This window comes from Antechinus flavipes, chromosome 5 (assembly GCF_016432865.1).
Source record: "Antechinus flavipes isolate AdamAnt ecotype Samford, QLD, Australia chromosome 5, AdamAnt_v2, whole genome shotgun sequence".
Lineage (NCBI taxonomy): Eukaryota > Metazoa > Chordata > Mammalia > Dasyuromorphia > Dasyuridae > Antechinus > Antechinus flavipes.
In genome coordinates, this window is record NC_067402.1 from 191478760 (window position 1) to 191500290 (window position 21531).

At 36.7% G+C, this 21531-nt stretch overlaps 1 protein-coding gene and 1 long non-coding RNA gene across 2 annotated transcripts in view; one reads left to right on the top strand and one right to left on the bottom strand.

The window, feature by feature from the left end:
* The window catches only part of BORCS5 (BLOC-1 related complex subunit 5), a 77535-nt gene extending 67359 nt beyond the window's left edge, over positions 1–10176 (bottom strand). The window contains exons 1-2 of the mRNA XM_052000118.1: positions 9813–10176; positions 1070–1210 (exon numbers count right to left, since the gene is read on the bottom strand). Coding sequence (XP_051856078.1) covers positions 1070–1210; positions 9813–9870 — 199 coding nt within the window. The 5' untranslated portion in view covers positions 9871–10176. The remainder of the gene's footprint in view (positions 1–1069; positions 1211–9812) is intronic.
* Positions 10177–10331: 155 nt separating this feature from the next.
* On the top strand, positions 10332–13554 carry LOC127563940 (uncharacterized). The gene is made up of 2 exons (XR_007954152.1): positions 10332–10512; positions 11700–13554. It is a non-coding gene; the product is annotated as an uncharacterized LOC127563940 (long non-coding RNA).
* Positions 13555–21531: the final 7977 nt, after the last annotated feature.

Consider the following 21531-nt stretch of genomic DNA (forward strand, 5'->3'; position numbering starts at 1 on the left):
TTTAATTTTTCAAGGACCATAATTCAATAGCCAATCCCTCTATACATAAAAGATAATGTGCTTGAACTCCTGTGACTAGGGAGAAAAGGCATCACCCTATGGCCAGCAGAATAATTAACTTTTCTGGATTAAACTAAACTAGTCCTTGAACAATAGACACAATACTTGGGTTATAAGGTCTGCACTTTCCAATTTACTGACATTCATCAGAGCTCCAGATTTTCAGAAGTCAAGGTCACATCCACAATCCTGTGTTTAAAAAGGCACAGCCAGCTTTCAAGCCACAGGATGCTAACATCTGTTCCATCTAATGTGCAGCAGATCACTGTGTGACTCTGGGCAAGTCATTAACCCCAAATGCCTCAGGAAAACTAGCTATTACACTGGTTTGAGTGGACTTAGAAGGCAGAACTTGAAGCAGTAAGTTCAAGTTAAAAAGAATTAAATTTCAACTTGATTTAAGGTTAAACTTCCTTACATTTAGACCTTAAAAGACTTTTAAGCACTCAAGAACTCTGATTAATGCAAAGAACTACCACAATTCCAAAGGACCATCACCCAAATGGATAAAGCCAGCTACACATCTTCTGACAGAGAGGTAAGGGTGTCATAAAGGTCTCATGATATAGCAAGAATCAAATTTTGGGACATGGCCACTGTAGAAAGCTATTTTGCCTGACTTTGCATGCTTAGTACAAGAATTTTGCTTTTTTTTTTTTTTTTTTTCAGTTCAGGACGGGATAAGGTATGTTACAGAGGAAATTCTCACTCAGATACAAATTGGGTGAGATGGCTTCCTGAGGTCTTCCAAGCTTGAAGTTCCATGGCTCTCCCCCAAAAAATCTGAGGTCACAGGTTACAGCTCTAGAACTAGAAAGGACCTCAGAAGCCATCTACTCAAACCCCTTCATTTCAACAGTAAGGTAACTGAGTCAAAGAGAAGCTAAGTCCCTTCCTCAAGGTCACAGGATTAATGAATCTCCAAGGTGGATCACTCCTCTCCCCAGGTGCTTTCTCTCCCTTACCTTGCTTCCTCTCCAGAATCACGAAAGGAAACAAATGCTCCTACCTTTCAAAAGGGGCTGGAAGGTGGGAATCTCTTGTAACTTGATGACATCTGGATCACTGCTGATACTGCGGGAGGCCTGGGTTCCTTGGGCCACCACAACAATGTCGTCCATCTTGGCCTTTTGCTTGGTGGGAGGAGTCACTAGAAAAAGCAGAGATAAATTGCTTAGGTTCGTGCAGGCAGGCCATTTCTGGGGTGCCAAAGACAGAGTCCCAGACTTGTGGAGATGGGAGGTTTTCCTGAAACAGTTGGGGGGTTATCAAAAAACGACACTGGTCTTGACATTAGAAGGTCTGAGACAGAGTCCTACCTCTAACAGCTTATCTTCATGGCTGAAAAGTATCAAGCTGCTTAACTTTTCAAACATAAAAGAAGTCCATTTATTGAAATCAGAGAAAAACAGAAATCAGAAAAAGTATCTGAGAATAATATGTATTAGGCCCTGAAGAATGAAGAAATTCCCTTTCTGAGAGAGAGATCACTCAGCTTAACTGAGATAGAGAGCTCTAATTATCACCCAAGGATAAGCTTCTCAAAGTTCTAAGCCTTTTTGTAAAAAATTCACAAAATATACTGTCTCACCATGTTGTTACAAAGAGAATATATTGAGCCATAGAGAGACTAAGTGTTCTATCAACTTGAGGCCACAAAAGTGGTTAGAAACAGGACGAAAATCCAGATTTCTTGATTCCCAGAACTAGTCACTATCACCCTCAACTTAGTAATAATGAAAACATTTTATTATTCACTATTCAAAACATCATATTCTGGTTTTCATTTTTATTTTCTCTTTTCTCCAACAAAGCAGAGATTGTATTCTCATTTTACCAAGAAGGAAAGCAAGAAATGGTTTTTCGAAAGTCATCTGAGTTCTACAAGATTGGGGATAGTAAGATTCTAATCTTCATGCCCTTTATTCAATAGGCAAATTTTGGAATAGCATCATACAACAGAAAGATAAAGGAAAAGTAATAATCACACCATGTTCAAACAGCCCCTCCAAAAGGCAGTCCCAGAAATGCTGCTCAGTCTCATCAAAATATGGCAGCAGGGGATGGGCTACCTCCAAAAACACAGGCATAACCATTTCACTTCTTCAATAAGTTACAGTGACTCTTTAGTGCCCCTCTAGGATCAAATATAAACATAGTACCAACTTACCTTTCCAGCTATATTATGTGTAATATATAAAAGTATTTTACCATGTTTATATAAATAATTTATATTAATCATGAATGTGGGATATGGTAAATATACTTACTATATTCAAACTTGTAGAAATGGGAGAGATCTTAGAGACAGTTGTGTTTACCGAAAAAAGAACACTGGTTTTGACATTAGACAGTTTGAGACTGTCTTACCTCTTACCCCTTATCTTCATGATATAATATATCATATATTACATAATATATAATAAATATAATGTATAAATATATAATACATTGATATGTATACACAAACACATATATATAATGAAATTTATACATCCATTTACATCTATAAAATATATGCAATTATATATGTGTGTATAGGAATATATATTGCGTGCATGCACACATTTCCCTTTTCTCTTTGTATTTCCAACATAGTATTTGTACATAAACTAGAAGTCTAATAAAGCTTGTTGACTGATTCAAAACTCAGCTCAAATGCCACCTACACAAAAGGTTTTTGCTAAATCCCTCCAGAGTTTTATTGCCTACCAGCAAAAAAAAAAAAAAAAATACACTGAGATACACACGTGTGTGTGTGTGTGTGTGTGTGTGTGTGTGTGTGTGTGTGTGTGTGTGTGTGTGTGTAGTCTCCTCCAAGAAAATGTAAGTTCCTTGAGGGCAGGTACAGAGGTTTCAATACAAGTGCATCACCTAACTTTTCAGGGCTCCAGAGAACTTTCTAAGACCGTAAGCTATGGGGAAGTTTCTGAATTGAATTCTTCTGAAGAAAGGAATTTCTTCAACTAGATCTTTGCATCAGTGAAGTCACTGATATGTATGTCCCTATCCCAATTTTATTACTTGCACAGTGTCTGGCACATAGTAAGCATTTAATAAATACTTATTCGTTGACATAAAGCTTTTTTTGCCTTCAATTTCAAAGCCTCAAAATAACAACAACAAAGTTATTACATATCAAAAACTAAAGCTGATTTCCATAAGATCTCAGAAATATGGCACAAAAGAAAAAGTCACATTAAATAATATGGGAAACCTTAAATATAAATTTAAAACAAAAAAACAAGCACTGAGCAACTGAAACCACAGATCACTACCAGCAAAAAGAAACCCATGCTTAAAACACCAATATTTATAATAATTAATCTTCACAATAAGAATAAATTTCATCAGCAAAAACTCAAATATGAAGGAAAGGCACTGATGAATAACACAGAGAACTCCTCAGTCAGGAAAAAGTAGAAGAAATGAAGGAAAGAAATTTAAGCTAGAACCCGAAATAAGCCATGCTACAAAATTGAGCTTAATCATCAACAACAAAAAAGTCCTTCAATAAAAACAGGACAACTGAAGCATAAGTAATGATGACAAAAAGAGAGATTGGGGAAAAGAAAGAGGAAAAAGAAGGATAGAGAAAGACTTGAGAGAGGTAGAGAAGGGAGAGAGACAAGTAGAAGAAAAACCAAAAGAGCAGAATCACAAAGCAGAGAAGGAAAGCACCCTTGTCAAATGCTACCAAGTGGCAGAAATGCATGAGAAAGGAGAGAAGTCATGAAATTATAACAGTTTCGGTTGAATGATAAGGTCAGAAGCCAGAAGTGTTGAGAAGAGAGAAAGTAAAAACTACAAGTGTAAACAGCTTTTTTGAAGCCTTTGGCTTTGGCAAGAAAGAGATATAAGATGACATGGAGTAATTTGGGATGATACAGGCAGATGAAGGTGTGGTGAAGGTGTTTTTCTGGTTTGGAATACTCAAGCAGATTTATAGTCAGCAGCCAAGAATAAGCAGGGCTACGAAGAGACTGAAAACTGGTGTTTGAGAGTAAGGATGATAGATGGAACAATCTTCTGGAAAGGATAAGAAGGAATGGGATCAAAAGTACAGGTAAGGAATCTTCACAAGAAAAAGAATCATCTCTTCTTCAAAGAAAGGAGTAAAGGAGAAGTTGAGGGGCTCTGAAGGAGGAAGTGAGTGCTCTTGATGAGCAGTCTGGTTTGGGGGGGTTGTTTTATTTGGGGGGTTTTTTTGGGGGAGGAGTTTTCAGTAAAGTATGAAGCAAGGCCTTTGGCTGAGAGGGTGGGGGAGAGAATCTTGTATGAGAGGAGAGAGAAGAGAAAGTATCAAATAGCCTTTTTAAGGAATGAAATAAAGAATCAATTTGAAAGGAGTAAAAAGATGGGCTGAAAAGAGAGTTCAGTAGAGATTAGAAAAAAAGGAGAAAGGGAAAGAGAATGAGAGAAATTAACAATTTAAGTCAATTCAAAACTAGATGAGGGTGGGTAAATGGTAATGGAATAAGACTGAGGGAAGAACCAGAGGGATCAGCACCAAAGCAAAATAACCACAGGAACAAAGGAATGATTTAAAAGAGAAGGGTGACAAGGCCAGATTGGTATTGACGATAAGATGGAGGACTTGACATTTTCTCCAACTCCCACTCAATCAAGAAACAAACAAAAACTGAGAGGAATCATGGACCAGAAGCAGAATAAGTATCAATATTTCCACAGAATAAAAAGAGAAGAAGCTCCCAAAGTCAGGAAGACCCGAGTTTGAATAAATACAGCCTATTTCTTACTAGTGTGTGGCCACGTCACTTATCTTGCCTGTCTGTTTTCTCAACAGTAAAATGGGGATAATAGCAGCATTTATCTATCAGGGTTGCTGTAAGGATCAAATAAGATAATATTTGTAAAGGGCTTGCAGAGCATCAGGCACATGGTAAACAATTAATAAATGCTTGCTCTTTATTTTATTTTTAACAATAGATTATGCTAATCCTTAATTAACTCACTCAACACCCCTCCTCCACCAACCTCCTTAATCCAACAGGGTGTAACCAATGAATTTTACCTCTGGACCCACCCAGAAATTTCCCTGCTGCTTCAGTTTCTGCTAGCACAAGCTATCCTGTCCTGATATAGCATGCAGTGGACTTCACTTCTAGCAGAAGAAAAGTATGGGGGAAGGTGAGGCTGTATTTCTGTTTAAACTGAGGTGACCCCTTTTTTTAGAGAATCCCAGTTCTGTCAAAAACTTCTTCCAAAATACTCACTGGAACCTCTCTCAAATAGGGTGCAGGGGAGAAAGCAGACATAGCTCTGGTGAAGCCAGAAAACTTAAGAATATAAGGAATTGGGGCAAGGGGTCAACATATATGGCTGTACCAACCGAATAGTAACTGAACATATCTGGGGCCAGTCCTATTCCCCAAAAAATATATGGGTCAGGGACTGAGGCACCACAGAAAAAGAATTAATTAGGTCCTGCCTTAGGGGAAAGGAAGCCTAAACTCCAGGGAGTAAATAACTTCCAGAATGAAGGGAAATCATAGACCTCTAGAAGAGACTGCATAACAAAGCAAAAAGAAAAGGATCGTGGCAAGAGCAGAGAATACAGCTGGATACCATGATTTAGGCACAGGGAAAGTTCTCTAATGGACCAATGCTCATTTCTTTTCTTTCTTTTTTTTTTTTTTAATTTTTTTTTCTCTCTCTCTTTTTTAATTATTATACCTTTTTATTGGGCCAATGCTCATTTCTTCCTTCAGGAAGTGATACTTTTGAGAGTAAGACATAATGGAAAAAGAGGGAAAGAAGGAACAAGATCTGCATAGAAAAAGGTTAGAAGTGGGAACTCAGGCTTGGTACTTTAAAAGAAGCTCAAATTCCATATGAAACAAAGAGATTAAAGACGTTACAAATAAAAAGATTATGAATTAAAGAAAAGATTAAAAAGGGTAAAAAAATGGAAAAGGAGACCAAGGTAAAGAATTTTTTTTTTTTTTAGATAAGGGCATAGAAAAAGAAATTGGAGGGAAGAAGAAGGGAGGAAGGTTTGAATGGAATCATTAAACTATGGGGGCAGAGGGAAGTAAACAACAAAATAGAAGAAAAAAGGAAATAATACATTAACTAAGGCAAAATTAAGGAAGTGGTGGTGATGAAGAGCTGATGTGAGGGCAATAAGGCTTATGGGAGTGGGGTTAATATAAAGTAGCTTAAGAAAATTAATCAAAAGACAAAGTACTCTCTTTAAAAAGGGAAGGAGAAAGATGATGAGAGGAAGTGAAGCAGACCAGAGTAAACTGGAAGTAGATAAGAGTTCCTTAAGATACAGCAATACTGGGCAGGAAATCACCAATTAAGGAAAATATAAACCTAATTCATAACTAAATGTAAATTGATTAAATGATCTGACAAAATGACTGACTAAATGGAAAAAAAGCTGCCCAAACCATTGCTTACAATGGTTTAATACATGTTAAAAGCAAAGATATATCAAGAATAAAAATGAGAGACTGGAACAAAATGTACTATGCATCAAAAGTGAATCCAGAAAGTTGAGAGTTGCACTCATGCTACTACATAGCTAAACTAAAAAGTCACAATACAGAGAAAATATAAAATTACACTATGCCGAAAAGATCCATAGACAACAAACCAATATCAATATTAATCTGATATGCTCCAAATACCATAATCTAGAAATTTATAAGAGAATATAATAGTAATACAATAATAGCAGGAGACATTAATGTTCATCCTTAAGACAGGAATAAGGAGTCTTTTTTCTCCCATTATCTAATATTTTTATTTTCCTCAATTATATGTTTTACATTTACAATGTTTTATATTTATTTTTAAAACTTTCGAGTTCCAGATTCTCTCCCCTCAATGAGAAGCATATGTGATATTATATAAAATATTTCCACAAAAGTCATGTTGTGAAAGAAAACAGATTCCCACCCTCACCTCCCCCAAAAAAACAACCCTCAAGAAAATAAAGGTTTTTTGGTTTTGTTTTTTTTTTAAGTATGCTTCAATCTGTATTCAGATACAATCAGGTTTTTTTCCTAGGTATTGATAACATTTTTCATCAAGTTCTTCAGAATAGGCTTGGAAAAACTATATACCTGAGAATAGCAAAGTCATTCACAGCTGATCATCCCACAACAAGGCTATTACTTTGCACACAATACATTTCATTTTGCTAGAGTTCATGGAGGACTTTCTAGGTTTTTCTGAGAGCATCCTGCTCATCATTTCCCACTGAACAATACTATTCCATCATAATTGCATGCCATAATTTATTCAGCCATTCCTCAATTGATAGGCATCTCCTCAATTTCCAATTCTTTACCCTGAGAAAAGAGTTACTATATTTTTGTACATATAGGTGCTTTTCCTTTTTTTTTTTTTTTTTAATGTCTTTTGAGATTCATGCCTAATAGTGATATTGTTAGGTCAAAGGATATGCATGATTTTAGAGCCCTTTGGTAATAGTTTAAATCTTCTGATCATTTATTAATCAAAAATGATTTATTTTTTACAATTTGATCCAGTTCCCTATACATTTGAAAAATGAGGCTTTCATCAGAGAAACATGTTTCAAAATTCTTTTCTCAATTATTATTGCTAATTGTATCTCTTCCCTGTTTATTTCATTTTCTCCTTTCACCCTATCCCTCCTCAAGTGTTTTGCTTCTGACCACCTCCATCCCCAATACACCCTCTCTCCTATCACCTTCCCCTCTTCTCATATAGCCCCTTCCCCCCTACTTTCCTATTTCTATACTCGTATTGAGTGTGCATGTTATTTCCTATTTGAGCCAATTCCGTGAGATAATGAGGAACCTTTTTTCTACCAGAGCCATATGGATATTTATAATATCATTCATGGGTCATATAAAATTATCAATTTATAGAGGGAATTTGTTGTACCAAGCTTTCAACTCATCAAGGCCAGAGTTTGATTATGCAAATAATTTCTCAGGCCTTATAAATTGATGTTCCCCACCCCTGTCTTAAGAGTTAGGTATATCTAACAACGAAAAAACAAAGGGGAAAATACAGAATGGAAAAACTAGGAAATTAAGAGCTAAAAAGACTAATAACATCTTTTAAGTGAAATTACCAAAAATATTCATAATGCACATGGAACTTTTACAAAAATTAACTATACATTGCATTAGGGCACCAAGAGATTACATATAAATATAAGAAGGCAGAAATATTAAACACACTTTATAGAACATAATGCTGTAAAAATTGTTACCAGGAAGCACAAACTCAGATATAAAAGGAGACTTAACAATAAAAACTCGCCCTACCAAATCCTACCAGTTGCTAAATTGTCAAATAATCTATACACAACAACCTTCACAACCCTAAGAACAGAAAGGCATTTCCATGGAACCTAAAGCTGAACTTCTTTTTTCTGTGGCCTTCCCTAAATACAGAAGGAACAGCAGGGAAATGTCGTGCCTTTTCTACTTGGATACCCAGTATTTAGCACTGGATTTGACACAAAGCACTTAATAAATGCTTCTTCATTCATTTTCCCTTTCTCTCCATTCATCACCACAATCAACTTACTTCCAATAATCATCACCTCTCAACCAGTAATGCAACAGCTTCCTAACTTATCTCCTAGACATATTAAAAATTAATAGTAGTAGTATAACAAATACTGGTTTGTCACCTCAGCTATTCACCTCAGAAATCCAGACAACTCCCTGAGATTTAGAATCTAAGTTGCAAACTTAAATTTTGCCAACTACATTGGTAGAATGTTACCTCACTGCACCAATGAAAATCTGGATTCCTACCAAAAAAGCCCTATATCAATGAAAAAAAACATTGCTCTTACTACAGGAACCTAGAAAAATTTGGATGTCGGGGACATACTATAATACTTCTATGCAAAAGAAAAGGAAAAATTTGACACTCATCAAATAATCCCCTAATGCTCTTCTAACTGGTAAAACGTTTTTAGGGGCCTAATCTATAAACTCATGGGATCTGTGAGTATGAAGATTCTTTACAGGTTACCTTGTCTAACCAATACTTGCAAAGATATCTCCTTTGAACATCTAGAAGCGAGGTTCTTAACCTGGTTTTAGGGAGAATGATTTTAAAAGGTTCCTCGACTTGGGTGGGGAAAAAATATTGTTTTCACTAATCTCTAAGTGAAATTTACCATTTCCTTCAATCATGAATTATCGGGGGGAAGTGGGGGAAGAAAAAATGATTCTGAGAAAGAATTTATAGGCTTCACTAGAATGCCAAAGCGGGACACGATACCAAAAAGGTTAAGATCCAATCTGACTGAATGATACCTTTTGGCCACAGTTAGAAATTCACCTGACCACGGAAAAGAAGTTAAGCCAGGTAAGGGGAGAGGGGGGGAGGAGGGGAGGAGGGAATTTTAGCTACAACTCTTAGCATCAGCAATCTCCGACATGGTAGGAAAAGCATGGGATGTGAAGTTGAAGGACCTGAGTACAAATTCCAGCCCTCTCTGCACGAGATCCTCACTAAAAGGAAAAGGGTTGGGCCAGACGGTCAGTCCATGCCCACGACTCCTCCCAGGTCACATTCATGCTCCGACCACAGGCGCTAGACGCCAACATACACGGCCCTGGGACGAAGCTGCGCTGGGAACTTCCTAAGAGCTCCCCAGGACTGATGGATGGATGTGCTCCATGGTTACCTAGCAACCCCTTCCGCCTCCACCCCGGGGGATGGGCGGAGGAGATGACTGTGGTGACAAGCGCGAGGACACCGACCTGAGGAGCTCAGGTCGTGAGGTCTGCTCTCGGCTTCGGCGCTCTGTTCATTCCCCATGGTGGCCTCGGTCGCTGGCAGGACGGACACGGGCACGTGCGGGGGCGGCGGGGCCCGAGCTCCCCCGATCCGGGTGGGGAGCCGGGCCCGCCCTCAGACGAGGCGGGGACGGCGAGAGAGAGGGACTTCTGAAAGCGAAGCACAAGCCGGAGCCTCCGTGTCAATCCCAGGTTAGGACGGGCGGTCTAGCGCGTCCCCCTGAGCTTCGGCAAGGTACGGCTATAGTGGTGGCCACTGGAGGGGCGGAGGCGGGTGCGGGAACACCCCCGAGGCAGCCGAGGAAGGGGCATGCGCTCGATTTAGCTCTATCGCTCCCTCGCTTCTTCCGGGTTAAGAGGCGGCTGCACCGGCTTCGCAAATGGGTCAGTTCCCGCAGCTTAAGGAGGAGCTTCTGCAGACTTCAGGGGAATGAGAGGCAAAAGCATTGGCTAGGTCCGGCGCTACCTTAACAAACCAGCGCCGCTTTTAAGGACCTGAGTCGTTTTAAAGGGCCAGCTCCTCCTTAGAATGCTGGAGACTCCTTGAAGAACAAGAGCCGCTTTAAAGGCCCAGCCTCCGGGTTGTCAAAGCCACGTTAAAGGACCCAAGACACCGAGTGTCGCCTTTATACCCAGCGTTCTGAGCGGGCTGGAGACTTCCAAGGTTCGAAGTTGGGCGGGAAAGCGCATAGAAAAGCTCGGGAAAAGCCGATTGGGCAGAAAATGTAGGGAGCTGGAACGCAGAGGAGCTGGTCTGCAAAAGAAGCAATCAGAGAAGCTTGGTTGGGAATCATGTTGTGCAACTCGCGTGTGTGTAACATTTTTGGTTGCGGTGGTCCGGTCTTTGCCGGAAAGCCGCTAGTGAGACAGGATTAACTAAATCCCGAGGCAGCGCGTTCCTTTCTTGCCTCTATTTGTCTTTTTACACCTTCCACATATTGCTCCCATTTCTGTCCTCTGACACAATCTAGCAAAAATATCCCTCCAGGACGACATCTATAGATGTCACGATATAAATTATTCATGGACAGGCCGAGCCAAAACAAAAAAATATATATAACAATTATGCCTAAAAGTAATTTACTTATTCAGTGCCAAGCCGATTAAACTACCGAAAAAACTATCTCAGAGTTCGGAAAAAAATAACTAAATTCATTCGGAATCGTAAAAGGTCAAAGATATCAAGGGAATTAATTAAAAAAAAAATACAAAGGAAAGTGGCTAGATCGCCAATTATATTCTAAAGCAGTAAACTTCAAAACTAGAAATAGACTGGTGGATCAGTGGAATAGAAATGATACACAGTAGTTAATGATCATAGTAGCCTGATATTTGATAAACCCAGACTCCAATCTTTAGAATATGGCTCATACTATTTGACAAAGACTGCTGAGAAAACTGGAAAACAATAAGACACAATATCAACTTTTCACACCTTATATCAAGATAAGGCGTGCATAATTTAGACATAAAGAGTGACATCATAAGCAAATTAGAAGAGTAAAGAATAATCTGTGGGAAGGGGGAAATTCCTGACCAAATAAAAGATATTACAAAATGCAAAATAAAAAATTCTGATTATACTAAATTAAAAGCTTTTGCACAAATAAAACTAATGCAACCAAGATGAAAAGGAAAGTAGAAAGATAAGAAACAATTTTTAACAGCATGTGTCTCTGATAAAAGCTTCATTTCTCAAATATAGAGAGAACCAAGTCAAATTTATGTGATAGGTCAAAGAGTATGACCAGGCAGCTTTCAAATGAAGAAATCCAAGATATTTGTTTAGTCATTTTTGATTAGAGAAATACAAACTAAAACAACTCTGACATATCATCTCATATCTTTCAGATTGGCTTAGATGACAGGAAAAGAAAATGATAAATGCTTAAGAGAATGTGGGGAAAATGGAACACTAATGTCCTGTTGATGGTATTGTGAACTAACCCACTCTGGAGAACAATTTGGAACTATGCCCAAAGGAAAACCAAACTCTGCATAACCTTTGATTCAGCATATACCACTGCTGGGTCTGTATCCCAAAAAGATAATTATAAAAGGAAAAGGACATACGTGTGTAAAAATATTTATAGCAGCCCTTTCTATGGTAAAATACTGGAAATTAAGGGGATGCCCATCAATTGGGGAATGACTGAAAAAGCTATGATACATCAATTTAATGGAATACTATTGTGCAATAAGAAATGAAAAACATGAAGATTTCAGAAAAACCTAGAAAGGCTTATACATACTGATGAAAAGTCAAATGATCAGAACAAGGAAAACATCGTACACAATATCAACAACACTGTGTCAATCAACTGTGAATGACTGCTCTTCTCAGCAACCCAATAAAGGAAAAGGCTATCAATGACCAGATAAAGAACTGATGGACTTGGAATACAGATTGAAACATTTTTTCACTTACTTTATTCTTTCTCATGTTTTTTTTTTTTTTTCCTTTTCCTTTTGATCTGTTTCTTCTTTCACAATTGATATGCAAATATATTTTACGTGATAGCAGATGTATAAACTATATCAAATACCTACCCTCTCTGGTAGAGAGGAGAGAAAAAGAAAGAAAATTTTGGAATTCAAAAATGAATTAAATGTAAAAATGTATGAATGTAAAAAGAATGCTTAAAATTGTCTTGTCCTGTTAACTGGAGAAAAAAGTAAAATAATTTTTTTAAGTCATCAAAAAATTGATGTCATGGGGACAGCTAGGTGACACAGTGGATAGAGTACTAATCCTGAAGTCAGGAGGACCTGAATTCAAATCTAGTCTCAGACGCTTAATACTTCCTAGATGTGTGACCCTGGATAAGTCACTTAACCCCAGTTGCCTCAGCAAAAAAAAAGAAAGAAAAAATTGATGTCATGTTTCACATGTTATCAGTCTGGCTATTGAAAGGGACTGTAGTATGCACAAAACAATTAACTCTATCTTATCAAAGGTAAAAAGGATTGCCCCTTTAGAGTATGAACTGGTTGGCAAAGAGAGGGGTGTGGAGAAAAGGATTTTTGTGCACAGAAAAACATAAAAATCCATGTGTTTGAAAGATATACTTTTCCCCTTAATGTGTGTGTGGGAGAAAATATTTAATAGTATTATATAAGGAGCTGCCCCTCAGATGAATGGATCTAAATAAGATGGTTTGAGAAAGACTGAGGCTTAGGGACATTGTGGTCCATTAGCTCACAAACATGTAACATTTTAGAACTTGAAAGGTTAAAATTCACAGTATTAATTCACACTCCAGATTATTGTTTGTTGTTTGGTTGTTTTCAGTTTTGTCAAATCCCTTTTGTGTTTCCTTTTAGTGTTTTCTTGACAGAGATACTAGAGTGGTTTCCCATTTCCTTCTCCAGTTCATTCAATAAATGAGGAACTGAGGCAAACATGGTTAAATGACTTACCCAGAGTCACACAGCTAGTGAATTTCTGACACCAGATTTGAAGTCACAAAGATGAGTCATCCTAATTCTAGGCCCAACACTCTATCCATTCTGCTACTCACCTGCCTATTCAGAGTAGAAAAAAATTAAATAAAGTTTCAAAACTGACCAAAATTTAACACCTTCAAAGGAAAAGATAAGTCAGCAATTTATATTAACTGATGCAAAATAAAATCAACAAAATAAAAAAAAGTTCATATCAACAATAATGTAAATGGAAAAAGCAATAAAAGGAAATTAAATGCTATGTAAATATTGTTGTTGTTATTCTTCTATCTCAAAGAAGACCAAAATAATATCACTATGTTAGAGTCAAGTTCCAGTGTGTCTGACTATGGTTGATTAGATCATTATGAGCTCAGAATGCTCTGCCACAGGGGGACAAGAATAGTCTCTTTGAACATTTCGGGTTCTTTAATTTTGCTCAAGTTTCTTCTGCCCTAATTCAATTCTGCTTTGCTCATAGAACACAGCCCCTTCTCTGATGAGTGCATACCATGTTGGGCGATTCTGTGCCAGTATCTCCAAGGTCATGCAAACAACTCCAAAGTTCTTAAGAGAGATCTTCAGGAGGTCCTTGTATCACTTTTTCTGACCATCTTGTGAGCACTTGCCTATGTGAGTTCTCCATAACAAATTATTTTTTAGCAAGCATACATTTAGCATTTGAATAATGTGACCAGCTTGACAAGAGTTGTGCTCTCTGCAGTAAAGGTGGAATGCTTAGCAGTCTAGTTCCAGAAAGGGTCTCAATGTCTAGTATCTTGTCCTGCCAGGTTATCTTCAGAATATTCCTAAAACAATTCAAATGGAAGCAGTTCAGTTTCCTGGTATGGAACTGGTATACTGTCCAGATTTCACAGGCATACAACAATGATCGGTAGACGTTCAGTTTGGTAACCAAATACCTCTCCTCTCCCACACTTTCCTTCGGAGCCTCTTAAACTCTGAGCTAGCTCTGGCAATGCATGTGCCAATCTCATTATCATTATGGACATCCCTAGAAAGTATGCTGTCAAGGTAAGAGAATTTATCCACAGCATTCAAAACTTCACCATTTACCGTAACTGATGGTTCACATATGGATGGTGTGGTTCTGTATTTCCTTGATGTTAATGTTAGGCCAAATTGAGCATAAACAGCAGAGAATTGATACATACTTTGGTGCATCTCAGCTTCAGGAGCTGCATTGAGCACACAATCATGCAAAAAAAAAAAAAAATCATGTACCAACACTCCCTCCACCTTAGTTTTGGCTTACAAGTTTTTCAAGTTGAAGAATTTACCATTAGTGTGGTAGTTTACTTTGATTCCATGCTGGTCCTCCTTGAAGGCATTTGATAACATGACTGAAAACATGCTAAAAAGCATGGGAGCAAGCACACGGCCTCGTAACCAAAATTTGGCCCTAGAATTGAGAAAATATAACTTTTCCTTTCATTTCATTGAGAGAAGGGAGAAAGAGACATATGAGTGTAGAGTACTGCATTTTCTTTTGGATTTGCAGTGGATAAATTGGTTGGTTTTGCTGAATTTTTCTTTTTTCAATCTTTGTTACATGAGAAGGCTGAAAGAATCATGAATCTTGAAATGCATCCATGAAGTCCAATCTTCTCATTTTTACAAATGAAAAAACCAAAAGGCCTATAGAGATTAAACAGCTTGCCCAAGTTCATATATGTAATAGATAACAAGGTTGTGATTCAAATTTAGGTCATATAACTTCAAGGTCAATGTTTTATTTTTTAAACTTTCCATTATACCATACTGGTTCTATGAACAAAGTAAAGTGAAAGTGAAAAAGAATAAATTTGAGTGAATAAGTTATTTTGATTATTGTAAATATTTCAATTAACTACAGAGGACCTAGAAAGGAAGATGCTATCTGCATCCAAAGAAAGGACTGATAAATAGAAGTATACATATATGTATTTATATACAGTATACATATATATATATGTGTGTGTGTGTGTACATATATGTGTATGTATGTATATGCACACACATATATACACAGCCCTATTTGTGTCTAATGGTAGCTATTTCTAAAGTTGAGGGATGGGAAGAAAAAGTAAATTTGCATGATAATTTTATTGTATATTTGAAAAGAATAGCAAGTTGTACATAGATTTGCAGTCTTCATATGCAATCATCTTTTTTATTGAACTATTTTATGGAAATGCTTGTTTTATTTTATAAATTAAAAATAAAATCTTAAAATAAAGAAAATATAAAATGAATATAATAGAAAAACAAAAGGTATCAATTTTTAAAAAGCAATACTTAGAACTGAACACGTACTCCATATATGGTCTGATCAGAGCAGAGTAAAAAGAATTGTTAACAGTTGTATTCTGGACTCTGGCTTCTCTAAGTTTTGTTTGATTCATCAGCTTGAGGTTATGAGTTTTTTTCATGTCATTGAATCACCAAAGGAAAGTTCCTAGAGAGCTACAGTCCATTTTGGAATTTGATAAAACCACAATTTTTTGAAGAGCAGCAATGGAGCAAGGAGAAGTTTAGTCCATCGTTGAAGAAGTCTTTAATGTTTGATGTGATTTGCAGAGGAATTGATTTAAAAAAAAATTAATCCCTGAGGCAAGTAGGGAAGGGAGAAAGCACTGATAGAAATCAGTTTAGCTCCATAGTCCCACTCCCTAAAGAGGTTGTTCAGTCTGAAAACCAAGTTATGTCAAACTTCTGAGACCCACCCTCTGCAGAGGTCTCCTGTAGTCTCACCTTGCAGTGCTCTGTCAGAAGTCCCAGTCATGTCCCTGAGGTCAAATTTTCCCCATAAAATCTACTCATGGGCCATCCTATGGCTGCTGTTTCCTTTGGGTCAGTTCACCACAACATTCTGCCTTGGGATATTTTCTTCTTATCTCTCCCCCAATACCACCTGGTATCTCCCCCAATTCCACTATGCTTCCCAACCCACTTCTCCTTACAGCTAACTCTTTTTGAGTGCTAAGTCCCTTTCAAGATTTAGTCTGCCAGCGAAGGGCTTGCCCCAACCTCATCAGGTGCTCCCTTTCTACTGGGTAATTGTGAATTCCACTGAGGAACTTGCCTTTTATATGCTCTCCCACTCTATTTCATATTTCCCTTCATTTTGGCTGTAACCTATTCCCTTAAATACATCTTTTGCCAAAGAAAATGACCATTGTGAATTCCTCACATGGCAGAACTCCAACTTTTGGTACCTACCATCATCTGGTGTCTACATCAACTACATTAGGTTAGTGCCACATAATCTTGATGCAGAGCAACATAGATACCATTATGATGAATATGTCTTTAAGAAATCTGACAGCTCATTAGTGTGAGGAATGAAAAGAGCCATGGAGTTAGAACCAAAGGACCCAGTTCTGCTGGATCCTCTATAAGTGACCTTGGGTAAGATGTTTCACATTTTTGAGCCTCAGTTTCCTCATCTGTAATGTAGTTTAGTTCCAGTTCACTCTTCCAACTGTGTCTTACTGTCAGAGCAAAGCTGGCTATATCTCTTTTTCAGAATTATAGAGGCAATTCTGAAGCATTGAGGAATTGTCTAATATTATTTTGGTAGGTCCCCCAAATGTCAATCACCTGGTAATATATCCAGTACCACACAAAGCATATTACATATTCTCTATAGCGCTTCTTAAACTTTTTCCACGCATAACTCCTTTTACCCAAGAAATTTTTATTCAACCCCAGATATATAGGTATATATAAAACAGGTATGCAAATAAAACATTTGCTGATAATAAATCATAATTTCCTGATCCTACATTCAGTTATATGACCCCTTATGGGTTTGTGACCCATAATTTAAGACACTTTGCTCTAATGTAATTTCCAATACTCTCTTCCTCCACTACAATAAAGTTAAGAACCTGATGTTCAGAGTCTATTATAGCTCACAATCATATGACCCACATACTTCATTTTATCAATAAGGAAATTGAGACCCAAGGAGATTATAGAGATTGGTTTAGAGTCATACAAAAGAGCCAAAATAGAATTATAGTGTTCTTACTTCCTGTTCTTAAGATTTTCTATTAAATTAGGTTACCTTTGTCTTAATGGACTTTAAAAATATAAATGTTTCATTTTTAGGCTTTTAAGGTCTTTGAATGTCTTATAATTTAATATTGAATCATATATTGTAACATGCAACAAATTTTCATTTGTTATTTTTTAATGCTATACATTAACATTTATTTAAAGAACATTGCATGAGAATTTCAAATAACAAAGCATTAGAGTTAGGAATTATAAGGCAATTTGGTTAATCTGTACCAAGGGTTGGTAAATTAATACTGGTGAGCCAAATTCAACCCACTGCCTAGACCAAGAGATTTTACATTTAAAATTTTTTAAATATATTTTATTTTCGCTCAATTATGTTTTAAAACAATTTTAAACTTTTTTCTAAGCTTTGAGTTACAAATTTCTTTTGTTATTTTAAAAAAAGACAATGTAGGGGGTGAGAATATAGATTCAGTGGAGTAGATTATAGTATGGGGGAGAGAAGTGGAAACAAGAAAGAAAGAGCTCAGAATTCATCTATATGTGATTTATATCTGCCAGTTATTTAATTCACATTGGATCTTCAGTCACAATCAATTATGGTATTATATTTCTATTAACATCCCTCACATATTTTTCCACAACTACCCTGTCATATGCTATTAGCCATGGCCTCCACCATTTAAAAAAAACTCCCAGACATAACTAGAAAAAGATAATAAAATCAACTTGTGTTCATAAAATACTTCATAATTTCTGAAGCATTTTTATACACCTCTAAATATTACTTCATGATCGATAAATACAGGACATACACTCATTTTTTGTGAATGTGTTTATACCCTAACATATAGCCTTAATCAGTTACAATCGAGGCAAAGTTAAATAGGCAAAATTTTATTTGGGCACCATATTATCCCTAACTGACTTCATCTCCTTTGTTTGAGCAAGAGCCTTCCAATTTATCCCCATTCTTCAAATTCACAGAATTTTAGAGCTGCAAACTTCCTCTAGAGCAGGAATATGCTGGAGCCAGCTTGAATAGGCTTGAGAGAGCAGATTGTTAAAATTTTAGGGTGAGCATTTGTACTTCAGAAATTGGCAAATACTAAAAATCAGGGTTGGATTTATTGTTTTTATTTTCTCACCTTAAGAAAGTGATGGAAGAAATGCCAATATTGCAGATTAAACTTAAAGGTATGTCCTATGTAAATTTTTCCCCCAGAGAACTGTTTAAACAATTACCAGCCCACTTCTGCATTAGAGTTCACTCAGTCCAAATCCCTCATTTTCACAAAAGAGGACCCTAAAGTACAGAAAAGTGACTTTCCCAAATTCACACATTAATGAAATCAGCTTGCTTATACTTTTTATCTAGAATCACAGTACTGCATGAGAGTTTGATACAAGAGAGTTGGCCCAATATAATGGAAAGAATATTGGATCTTGGTTGAAAAGAATGTATTTGACTCCCAGCTCTGTAATTCAATCCATATGTGTTTTTGGATGGGTCACACTCTTTTCTTTCTATATAAAATGAAAAAAATGCCTTAGATGATCTATCAAGTCCCTTCCGCCTCTTAAGTCTATCCACCACTCTAGAAGTCTTTGAGTCTGGCAACACCCTACATATTTAAAGAAATAAAAATGTTTTCTTTCACCTTACTCCTTATTTAAAGAAACAAGAACTAAGTATACAGGTTCTATCAAAAATCTAATGTATCAAGACTTAAAACTATTGTAAAATTTCTGGGATTCATTGGATATAAATTATTGATTGGCTCAGTAATTTTCTTTTGGAATAATCATTATAAGTGCTTTTCTTGGAGGCAGCTAGTTGGGGCAGTGAATAGAGTACCAGCTCTGAAGTCAGGAGGACTTCAAATCCTGAGTTCAAAATTGGCATCAGACACTTAATACTTTCTAGCTGTGTGCCCCTGGACAAGTCATTTAACCCCAACTGCTTTAGTTAAAAAAAAAAAAAAAAAAAAAAAAAAAAAAAAAAAAAAAAAAAAAAAGCTTTCCTTACAACTATACAGTAAGAATATTTTTATTACCATAGGTGAAAAAACTGAGGCTCAGAGAGGTTAAATGTGTATAGCCTAACTATTAAGTGTTTTAGCTGGCATCCAAATCCAATTACTCTAACTCTTAAGTCCAAGGTTTTTGTATTACATCACAATATAATACATGATAATAAAAGCTAACATTTATATAATACTATATGCAAAAACACTGTGCTAAATGTTTTGCAATTATTAACTCATCTGATCTTCACAACAATCCTAAAAGGTAGGTGCTAATGTTATCTTTATTTGACAAATGAGGAAATTAGGGCAAACAGGTTAAATGATATGCCCAGGATCACACAATTAGTAAATATTTGAGGCTGAGTTTGAATTCACATCTTCCTGATTCCAGCTCAAGATCTTTATATACTATGCCACCAATTTGCTCCATGATAAATACATAAGAGATGTCCAAACAATTTGTTTTATTTATTTAAAAAAAATCCAATTCTGCCGGACTCAAGAATACCTAGCCAGAGCTCCCAGTATTACATTATCATTATCAATATTATGCATTGGAATAATGATAATACATAAGACAATTCATGAAAAAGACTATAGTTTCCAGAATACTATAGGTCAACAATTTGTCCTGAAGTATCAAAATATAGTAAGTAGGAGCAAAAAAAAAAAAAAGGAACCAAAAGAATTTTTCAGTCGAATAAATAGTCAGTTCCAAACCTGGGACCAGTGGAGCCACAATCTATATCAGAGTAGCAACATCCACGAATCACAGCCTTTACTGAACCAGTAACCATAATCCTGTGCTACCCGTTCATGATTTTATCTCTCTGGGGTATAATTATAACAAGCTCTATTTGTCTACGACAAACAGACCTCAAATCAGTTTTTCTCAATTGTATCATGAATCTTTTGAATTGACTGAGTCAGAATCATTCTGGAAAAGAGATGGATTGGGAATTATTGTGATGATGCTGTTAAAATGGACAGAAAAATGTGCAATCACTCTTTCCCATTTGCTGGGATACTGGCTCCTTTTTTGGTCATTACTGTTCTGAATGTGACATTTTGGCTCAGTGCTATTTATCCATCCAGGGAGTTTAAATTTAGATTGGAGTGCAATATCTGAGTTAGCCACCAGGAGGCAAGCTGCATGAACTTTTCTTTCAGTTTGGTCACGCATGTGCCCTTAGGGTGGACATGCATTGTATCCTGACTTGAGTTCTGGGACTCTGAACAAAGTTGGTCCCTGCCCCCAACTTGTCAAACACTGTTTCCTCAGATTTCACTTGGGAACAGCTCTTGTTGTCCGGGTTCTAGTTTAATTAAGGTGAAACAAAATACTGATGAAATACTTAAATATGAAATCTATTTCTCAGAGTTCCAATCCTTAGGAATAGCCCACTTTCTCAGGGAACTTCCAATGACAATCAAAAATTAATACATTGTCATCATATTGTTTTTAATAATAAAATAAAATGCAAAAGAAAGACGTAAAGTTTCTTCTCTATTGCTGCACTCTCCCAGATCTTCACTATAAATGAGAAAGCTCCTAATTGAATTCACCCCAAACTCATGAAAAACAGTGGTGGATGAGAAAATGTCCACTCATCATCTCATGGTTTAAAAGCAAAGCAGAGGAGATGATGTTTCCTGAATTTATCACTGGATCTCCTCAGTTGCTTCTGGTGGATGTTGATCATAACTAGAATCTCAATGCTCATTTTGGTCCTGCTGTCTCCCTCTCTTCCTCCCTCTTTTTCCCTCCTCTCTCTGAATCATTTCCTAGGACCCAAAGAAAAGTGGTAATTCAATGAGATAAAAAGACAAAGCAAATTCTCCTGGGTTACAGGCATAAATATTGTGTGTTTAAATGTTGAATGGAAGCCTTGGTTGCTTAGAGGTAAGTTGGCATGAATACCCTAGAAATGAGCCAGATCTAGATATTGCCAAATTTATCTGGTAAAACATGAGCAATTTGGAGATAATGTTGTTAATGTCTCTGGGATTAAACTCAGTCTATCTGTCTTCAGTCAATACAGAAGTCACAATTACTTACTCCCAAAAGTAAATCCCAGAGAATTCCCAACTTCTTCCTCCAATAGGCTAAACTAGCCAATGTTTAACTCATAAACATCCAGACTGTTATTTTTACTCAGTAGGATATTTACAATTACTTT